Source organism: Dromaius novaehollandiae, chromosome 2 (assembly GCF_036370855.1).
Source record: "Dromaius novaehollandiae isolate bDroNov1 chromosome 2, bDroNov1.hap1, whole genome shotgun sequence".
NCBI lineage: Eukaryota > Metazoa > Chordata > Aves > Casuariiformes > Dromaiidae > Dromaius > Dromaius novaehollandiae.
This window is the reverse complement of record NC_088099.1, coordinates 143,096,181-143,105,081: the sequence shown is the minus strand read 5'-3', so window position 1 is coordinate 143,105,081 and position 8,901 is coordinate 143,096,181. Positions and strand designations below refer to the sequence as shown.

The 8,901-nt window shown below is 50.2% G+C and overlaps 1 protein-coding gene across 2 annotated transcripts; it reads right to left on the bottom strand.

Annotated features, from left to right (window-relative positions):
- Window positions 1–1,042: 1,042 nt before the first annotated feature.
- On the bottom strand, window positions 1,043–6,890 carry KLF10 (KLF transcription factor 10). 2 transcript variants are annotated; one of them, XM_064507638.1, is made up of 4 exons: window positions 6,615–6,890; window positions 4,506–4,745; window positions 3,498–4,398; window positions 1,043–2,580 (listed from the first exon to the last, which is right to left on the bottom strand). In XM_064507638.1, exons 1-4 carry the CDS (start codon window positions 6,690–6,692, stop codon window positions 2,321–2,323), a joined length of 1,479 nt encoding a protein of 492 aa, XP_064363708.1. In that variant the 5' UTR covers window positions 6,693–6,890; the 3' UTR covers window positions 1,043–2,320. The 2 variants fall into 2 exon arrangements, with proteins under 2 accessions (XP_064363708.1, XP_025975448.2); XM_026119663.2 differs by lacking the exon at window positions 6,615–6,890 and adding an exon at window positions 5,347–5,478.
- Window positions 6,891–8,901: the final 2,011 nt, after the last annotated feature.

The window sequence follows — 8,901 nt, the reverse complement described above, 5'->3', positions numbered from 1 at the left end:
GTTAGCTGCATACATGGGAAAGGCTTCAGACCCTACTTCCAGGGCTGTTAAAATATTTTATCCAATAACTGTGAAATATAAAATACAGGAGGTGTTTGTGGCAAGACCAGGATCATGCACACAAGGAAGCATCTCCTGCATTAGGCATTCCCTCTTGGAATAAGAAGAAAGTGCAATGACTTGAGTTCTTCCTTACACAGGGCCCTGTGTCAAACAGGAAAGGCAAGGAGTGCCTCATCCCAAATAGGGAACGGCAGTGAGTCAACAGCCACGCAATTATGAAACTTGGGAATCCCTGCAGGCAGGGGAGAGAATCAGATCAGGACATGGAAGAGCCCACGTAAACACCTCTAAGTAATTATCCACTGCATAAAGGCAGAGGCAGTAGAAGGCAGAGAGACTGTAGAGCTACCTCCTGTACTGAAAAGGTTAAAAAAAACCCACTTCCCTGCTCTGTTTCCTGTGGGAATTATATACAAGCTGCCTTTAGGACACAGCTCTAGTTGAGGCTCCTCGATGGGCAAACACACCCATACCCGAGAGAATGGTGAGACTCAGTACACATCTGTCTCCCTGTCGCTTTCTGGCTAGCGGCAGGCAATGACTCCGAGGAATGCGAGTCACACACTGTACTGGGGGAGTCTGGCACCTTCATCCGCATGGCCTGGCCACCTAAAATAGGGGCCTCAGTTTCATTCTGGAGAAGAAATTGCAATTCCATGAGTAGCCAAAAAAAAAAAAAAAAAAAAGAAAAAAAAAGAAATATTTTTGACCAGTGTTATAATGGCCCACATAAGCACATTCATTTTTGGGTGCCTGGGGAAAGGGGGGAGGGGGAAAGACTCAAGACAGTAAGTGCTGACTTCAAATTCCATTCAAGTTGGCCTTATAGAGCCTATAAATCAAATATTAGGAGAGAGTCTCACTGGTCAAGACAGACAGACACTGATGGACACCATACTTGTTTTGAGGTTATTTTCCATGCAAGGAAATAACACTATTCAAGTTCTGTTACACAGAAAAGGGAAGAGAGAGGTGCATATTAAAGAAAACTGTTTTTATTGTAAACAAAGTATAAAGTACAACATAAGAAATGTGCAAATCTTTTAAGTAGTCACAAAAGAGCGTATCTAATACACTATTTTCAAACTGTTCACCTTCTGATATGTGTCCTCAATATAATATGATAAAATAGAAATAGTGAAAGTTGATGCATTATTTACCACAAAATCTAGTTTTAATTCAGAGCTGGTGTCTTTACTGCCTGATTTTACTTTTCAAATCACTTGACTTTCTAATTTAATACAATACAGAATACATCCATATTCCATCTCTAGTATTAAACCATCTTTCAAAGAATTAACACCATCAAGAAGCCTAAGATTCTTGTTTTTCTTTCTTAATCAACCCAAGTAGTTTACACAGTTACATTTTTTAATTAAAAGTGCACTGTATCTGTTTATGAAAAATGCAGCGATACAGGATTTTGAGAAGGTTTAAAGGAATCCATAAGCAACACAAAAGCAGAAGCATCACATGATGCCTAAGTATAACCAATTGTAATAATCACAAAGCTTTCAAAAGAAGCTGGGAAAATATTACAACAAAGCTAATGAGGATTCAGAAACTTTCTCTACCCTCCACCTGCCCCAATGGCAGCCCTTAACCCCCATTCAAAACCCCCTTTGGACAGTAGTATAAAGCTGGTATACTTGATATTTTAAACACCCTATGCAGGAGGCTAGGCCTAAATCCCCAGGAGTTTGGCACCAAATCATGCCTCATGACTGGGCCTGAGAACACAAGGGGGCAGGGAGAGGGGGAAATCCTACCAAGAAAAGGTGGCAAAAGTAGGAAAACTGATTTAGATCATCTTATACAGGCGCACCCTGGGCTTCTAAGTGTGCACCCATACATTGCTGTTTTTCTAATCTGTGTTCCACTGAAGATCGACAACTGAAATCTAAAATTTGAGTTGGTCTCAAGGATCAGCGGCAAACCTTCAGTAACATTTTATGCTTGACCAATCTGTAGTATATATGAGTAATTTGCAAAATTCAAAACTTGCACAGTGTGTGCTGCTCTGCTCTAGAACCTTCACTTTCTCTCTCTCCTTTCCAGTGCAAAAGACACTCGCTCTTCCAGCCACTGGTTCTCTCAGCAACATTTTTGTGACCAAGCACAGGCTGCCTTTGCCTCTCTGCTGCAGTGCCATTAGCGGCTGGCACCGGAGAATCACAGACCTGGAGCAAAAGCCTATTTTTTAACTGGCATATTCCAGTGACAACAGTTAATACCACCATCTTCAAGGTAAGTTCTTTCACTGTGTGGTTGCAGATGTGGGCGGCACAGCAATATCATTTAGCTTGCTCACTTCCATTTGCCAGTTTGGTAACTTCTTAGCTGATAAGTGGCGACGTGCGTGCTTCGTTAAGTGGTCGCTCCTCATGAACCGCCGCTCACACATGGGGCAGGCAAACTTCTTCTCACCAGTGTGTGTTCGGCGATGACGAGACAGTTCATCAGAACGTGCAAACCTTCTGTCACAGCCTTTCCAGCTGCAACTAAAGGGCTTTTCTCCTGGCGGGGAGAAGATGAAAAAAATTGTGAGTACTGAGCAACAGTACTATTGCCTTGACTTTTGATGTTTTATAAAAAGTTTCTATTACGACAGTTGAGCCAAAATCTACATAAATGTTATTTTTATTGATATATACCTAAGTATATATAAATATATAGATATGCAATGTGAAAAACTTAGATGTAAACATGAAAACTCACTATCAAAGCTAGGTAGTACAAAGGGCTAAACACACTCTGGAAAACAAAGAATTTAAGACATTCTTTATGTCTCAAAAGAGCTGAATTTGCACCCTCAGCTCTACATGTACTGTAGATTATGATGACTTAGCATTACCAAAATGACCTTCTGAAATGCAACCTGTAATAACATTAGTTCCATTTTTATGTAACAGAGCTCTGGTAGTGCACTGTAAGCCAATGTCAAAGCATACATGACTCCTTTTGCTACTGTGATTAAGAGCTGAAGTTTGTCTGCTTGGAGAAATTACTCTAAAATAACCAATATAGAAATAGTTTGGGGTGGATAATTGTATTCTTTCATAAGAAAATCTCTTTACTCTCAAATTTTATCCACTTCTGACAAAGGCAGTCTTGTGGAGATGTCTGATAAGCTACTGTGGAAAGCATATACATTTGAACAAGCCCTTGCTTCCAACACTTTTAAGACAGACTACTGAATGCCTTCTGACATGTAAGAACATCCAGCACAAATAAACTGCTGAATCAATTTCCCCTCTGGGAGACTTCCTGTCAAAGATGAGGTGGCATTACAACATGCACTAGCAGAAGAAATATTTCATTGCTGCTTCATATTTTGTTCCACGAAGAAACCAAGTAATCACTAGAACATTAACAAGCAGCATACAGCCACAGCTTTCTACACAAACTATTAACATCCAGCTATGGTAACCAACCTGTGTGTGTTCTGACGTGAGCCTTCAGATGGGAGCTCTTGAAGTAAGTTTTCCCACATCCTGGGTAGTTGCAAATGTGACTTCTTATTCTTGAAGAATCAACTGGATGAGTGACTTTTGCTGCAGAAGGGATGAAGCCAGGAGCAGGGGCAATAGGAGAGAGTCTTGTGCCATTGGGACTAATAATGGGAGCCTTCGTGTTCTGCACAACTGGCTGGGGCACAACAAACATAACTGCACCTTTGGGAACTTGAGTACCCATGAACACCATGGGCTGACAGAGAGCTGACTGCTGGCTTGGCGTTGCGTTGGGCACTACCGCTGTGACAACCGAGTTGTTTGTAGGCAGGGGGACCATCTGGCAAATTACTGGCACAGGGGGGACTCCACTTCCTTGGACAGGGCACGGTGGTGCCACCACTGCTGGCTGCTGTGCTGATCCAGGAACAGACTCAGCTCTGCTGATTGCAGGCTTTGTCAAGGGCACAGGACTGACAGCTGGTTCTGCAGTTTTCCCCTCCACAGCTGGCAATTTACCACTTTCATGACTTGCTCTGTTAGACAATGCAGCTGAACGAACCAAACGTTCTGCTTCATTGTTTTGTTTATTATTTGTTTCCCTTGAAACACTGTCCTGGTATTTCAGCACACTGGCTGTTCTCACTGGACAGGTTTTGCGATTGCAAAGCTGAGCATCAGCGGTATGGCGAATAACACTTGTTGCTTGAGCTTTCAAAGGTCTCGGTGCTGGAGACCCGTCAGCCTCTTTATGTGATGGAGCAAGAGGAGGCTTTGCAGGCTCAGTGGACAATTTGCATTGCACTGTAGATGGCGCTGGTGCCAGCGGATGAATTATTTGAGACATCTCAAAGTCAGAAGGGCTGTAGGGTGGAGTCAGGCACTAGGCAGGGGAAAAAGGCAAAGTAAGAGGGGTATTGCTATCAACATATTACCACACTGATTGTTAAAAACACACACACACACACACACACAGTTGTAAAAACTTACAAATGCTGGTATAGCACTGAAGTCTGCTGCTCCAGGAAGCAAAGTCTCATCACTCTCTTCTGACACATCAGACGCTGGAGTTATAGGTCTCATTTCTGCATATTTTTTGAAGTCTGATTTCCAGTTGCAACTCATAGATATAAGGGCCTCTACAGCCTCATAATCACTTTTTTCAGGGGTATTGTTCCAGAAATACCTGCTATCTCTCTGTTTCTCAGTCATCATCTCCATTTCTTTCTCCTGTTTGTGTTGGAGAAAAAAAGAAAAAAAAAGTTTTGAGCTTCACCCCAAGTTTCGATATTTCACTGTTGTCTGAAGGCATCATAAAAAGCAGAACACCACAACCTGTACAAGACACACATGCTTGATAATGTTTGGTATGTCTGCATTTTCCTGTCCCCTTTCTTCATTATGTAATATTTTTATGAAGCTGGGAGGGAAATCTGGTCATCTGGTAAAGATTATGAAGTTTCTTCACACAAAAAGAATCCCCTTTATTCTTAAGCAGTTTAAGTTATTTTGTATTGTAAGTGTTGAGTGTCTGAAAGTTCTTCCTCACAAAATATTCAAAAAAAAAAAAAAAACCCTAGAATGACTTCTTCCCCCCTCTCCCCTCATTCATTTTGCTTAAAACACAGCCCTAATATCATGCTTTTTTTTGACATACAAAAAAGGGACCGTACTGAGACTGGGGCACCTTTCCTTCAAAAGCTATTAGCCTCCAAAAAAAAGTTCCAGAAAACACCCAAAGCTCACGCCCCCCGACACAGAAAACCCCCAACGCGGAGAACCGCGGTACGCGCGGACCCCCACCCCCGGGCGGGCTCCTCGCGGCACGAACCGAGCGGAGTCTCCCGGGCGACATGCGCCCCCGCTCCCACGGCGCCCCCGCAGCGCGGCTCTGGTTCCAGGAGACGGCGCGCCCGCCGCTGCGAGCCCTCCCCGAGCCGGTGAGACCGGGCGGAAAAGCCGCGTCTCGGTAAGCCGCGCCTAAGCCGCTCCGGCGGGGCCACGGTTAAGCCGCATCTTGGCGCTGGGGCTTAACCATCCTCTGAGTAATCCGGGGGGGGGGGGGGGGGGCGCGGACGCGGCTCCCGCTACCGGCCGCCGCCTTCCCGCCCTCGGCTCCCCGCGCGGGCGGGCGGGCGGGCGGGGGCGGGGCGGGGGGGGGAGGGGGGCGCTGGCCGCGCGCCACGCTCACCTCGGCGCACCCCGCCGGCCTTCCAAACCGCCCGCCCCCGCGCCGCGCGGGCGCGCGCCGCCCCCGCCCGCCCCCCATTGGCTCCCAAGGCCGGGCCGCGCCGGCGCCCATTGGCTGGCGCCGGGCGAGGCGCGGCCGGGGCGGGGACATGTGAACAAAGCGTGATCAACGGCTGCTCGGCGGCGCGGGGAAACGTGAGCGGGGCTACGCCGCGACCCTTCACCCACTTCGCCGTGCGGCCGCCCCCGCCCTGAGGGAGGCGGCGGCGGCCCCGGCAGGAAGGGAGGCGGCGGCGGCGGGGGGCTGCCAGCCGCTCTCCCGTCGGCTCCCCCGCCGCTGCCACACGGGTCGGGGAGCCGGGGGAAGCCCGGCGCGGGGAAACGCGGCGCCTCGCCTCAGAGGGCGGGGGCTGGGCAGGGGTCAGCGCCCGGCGCCTCCCGCCGCGGCGGAGGGGGGGACTTGCGGGCGCCGACCCCAGCCAGCGCCGGGCGGAGAGCCGCGGGGGCCCGGCCCGCGCCCCGCACGTGTCCCCCCGGAGCCCGCCGCGCCGCTCCCCGCCGGGCTCCGCGCTCGCACAGCGCCCGTCCCCGTCCCGCCCGCGCCGGCGGCTCCCAGCAGCATCCCTTCCTCCCTCCCGCGGGTGTCCGCGCTTCCCCCGCCGGCCGCCGCCGCGCGCCGGCCGCCCCTTCCCGCGCGCTCACCCCGCCGCTCTTCCCGCCGCAGCGGGCGGCCCCTCCTGCTGCGCCGCTCTGCCCCCTCGGGATTCCCCGCTCCCTCCCTCCCTCCCTCCCTCCCTCGGGATCCCGCGGCTTCCCCCGCGCCGGGGCTCGCACGGCCGCCGCCGGGATGCCCCGCCTGCCCCCTGACACCCCGGCCCCGGGCGGCCCCGGCAGGGCAGTGGCACTCACCGGCGGCGGAGCCGAGGCGGGCGCGGGCGCTCTCCGGCCGCTGCCTTGATTTTTCCCTTTTTGTTCGCAGCTCCCCATTCAGGTGGCGGCTCCGCCAGCCCCGCGCGGGGGGCGGGGCCTCCCGCCGCCCGCCGCCAATCGGCCGCAAAGGTGTGTGCGGCGCCGGCCAATGGGCGCGCGGCGCCCGCGCGTGATCGGCGGCTGCCCAGCGGCGTGGCGCGTGTGTCAGCGCGGCGTGTGCGCGGCCCGCGGCGAGTCCCCGCCGCCGCCGCCGGCTGAGTCAGTGCCGCCTCGCCTGCCCGCATCCGGGTGGGCGCGGCGGGGGGCGGCGCGGCGCTTCCTGACACATGAGATCACGCGGCCTGGGGGGAGGGGGCCCGGCTCCCCCCCCCTCCGCGGGGCTGAGGTGAAGCGAGGGCGGCCTCGCCGCGCTGGGTCCCGCCGCGGCGGCGGGAGGCAGGAAGCGCGGCCCGGGGGCTCGGGCTGGCCGCCGCGGGGCCTGCGGGGCGCCCCGACGGGATCCCCCGAGCTCGCGGCGCGGCGGGCGGCCGTGGCGGTCGGTGCTGCTAGGCCGTGCCGGGCCCCGGCCTGCTGGCGGCAGCGGCAGCGCCCGCGTGTTCTGCTAGCTGCGGGGTCTGAGGAGGCCGGTTCTTCTTCCTGCCAGACTTGTGATAAAGCAGAAAAGGCGGCTCCGTGTGTCAGCCTCTGAAGAGCAGGGTCTCAGGCCAGGCTGTGCTTCGGTGGTTGGTGCTGTGTTTGCTGGAGTGCCGTGCTGCTTCGGAAATACTGCTGATGCGTCGTTACGGCTTGGTTCCATTTTTCCTATTTGTTCAGCTTCACTTCAGAGACCTCCCCCCACTAGGCAATTCTGTCCTCAGTCAGACAGACAATTCTGTCCTGTTTCTTCAGCCTGAAGGAAGAATGAGGATATAACTATTACAAGAATTACAGAGTAAAAAATAATTTAAAACAATTCTTAATCAACTAAAAATCTATTTATTGACGGAAGAAAGAGTGGTAATTTTAGTCTCTAAGGAAGACACATTTCTCTGGTATTGCTTTGATTCCACAGTTTCCACAAATACATTGTACAGATGCTATGCACTTGCATGTCTGGTGGGTCACTCTCTCCTGCTATGTCCCTCCATGCCGCAGAAGTGACAGCGGGATCCCTCCCCCCTCCGTTCTACTGCTCAAGTTGTAGCAGCTTCCACTATTGTAGTATCTGAGAAACCTGTTACCGCTTGACAGTGGGGAATCTCTGTCTCCCATCTTCTGTTTATATTATGCAACCTGTAGCTGCACTAAGTATCTGCTTGCCTTTTGGCTAGATTCCTTAAGATTCCCTGCCATACTTGCAGAGAAACGGATTGGCTTAGCTGCCTTATCCAGAGGGAATTCCCAAAAAAGAGAAATTCAAGATGACCCAAAGCCTTTTCACTAACAGTAGGAAGCAGTTTAGAAATGACTGGATCCCACACCTCCAGTTATCTTTTAACAGGAGAAAATGCATTTGCTATTATCATCAGGCTTAGTGTTTTCCCCATGGGAATCAGTGGGAAAAATTTTTGTTGAGAGTGGATGCTTGACTCCTGGAGCGTACTCTGCCTTGCCTAAAGTTTTTACCATCACGTGAGGCACATCTGGGGAAAGACTGCTAGACCTGTGTGTGTATCTGTCCACCTCCACTCCAAGTTAAATAAATGCTGTGAGACTAGTACAGGAGTTCTTGGTGAAATTCTGTGATTTCTGTTATAGTGTGTTCTGTTACAGGTTTTGTGATGATTGGTTTTCATCTTAAAATTTGTGAAGTATCTTTCAAAGCATATTATTGTTGCTAAAGCTAAGTCTGTAAAAGTTGCACCAGCATTACATTACATTATTATTTTTAGGTAATAAATTCACTCACAAAATGAACAGCTTATGCTCATATCTGAGCAGTGTTTAAACATCCAAAAGTAGGTAGAACTTTGTAGCTTTTTCAACCTTAAAGATATATAATACTTATCCAGAAAAATGATTTGCTAACAAAGTTAGAATTTCAGTGGTAAAAAACTCACAATTGTCAATATAAACTAAGAGTCTGTAGTATGAAACACATCTGTTTTTTGTCTGCTTGCTATGATAAAATTTGCTAGTATGTGTTGGGACTCAACAATATCTGTGGAAGTTAAAATGGTTCTGTAGTGATTTTTTGGAGAAAATAAACTGCTCTGAAGAAAACACAACCATTTTCACATAAAACCAAAAGAAAACTTGAGAAATTAGTATAATGATGTTTCTGCTG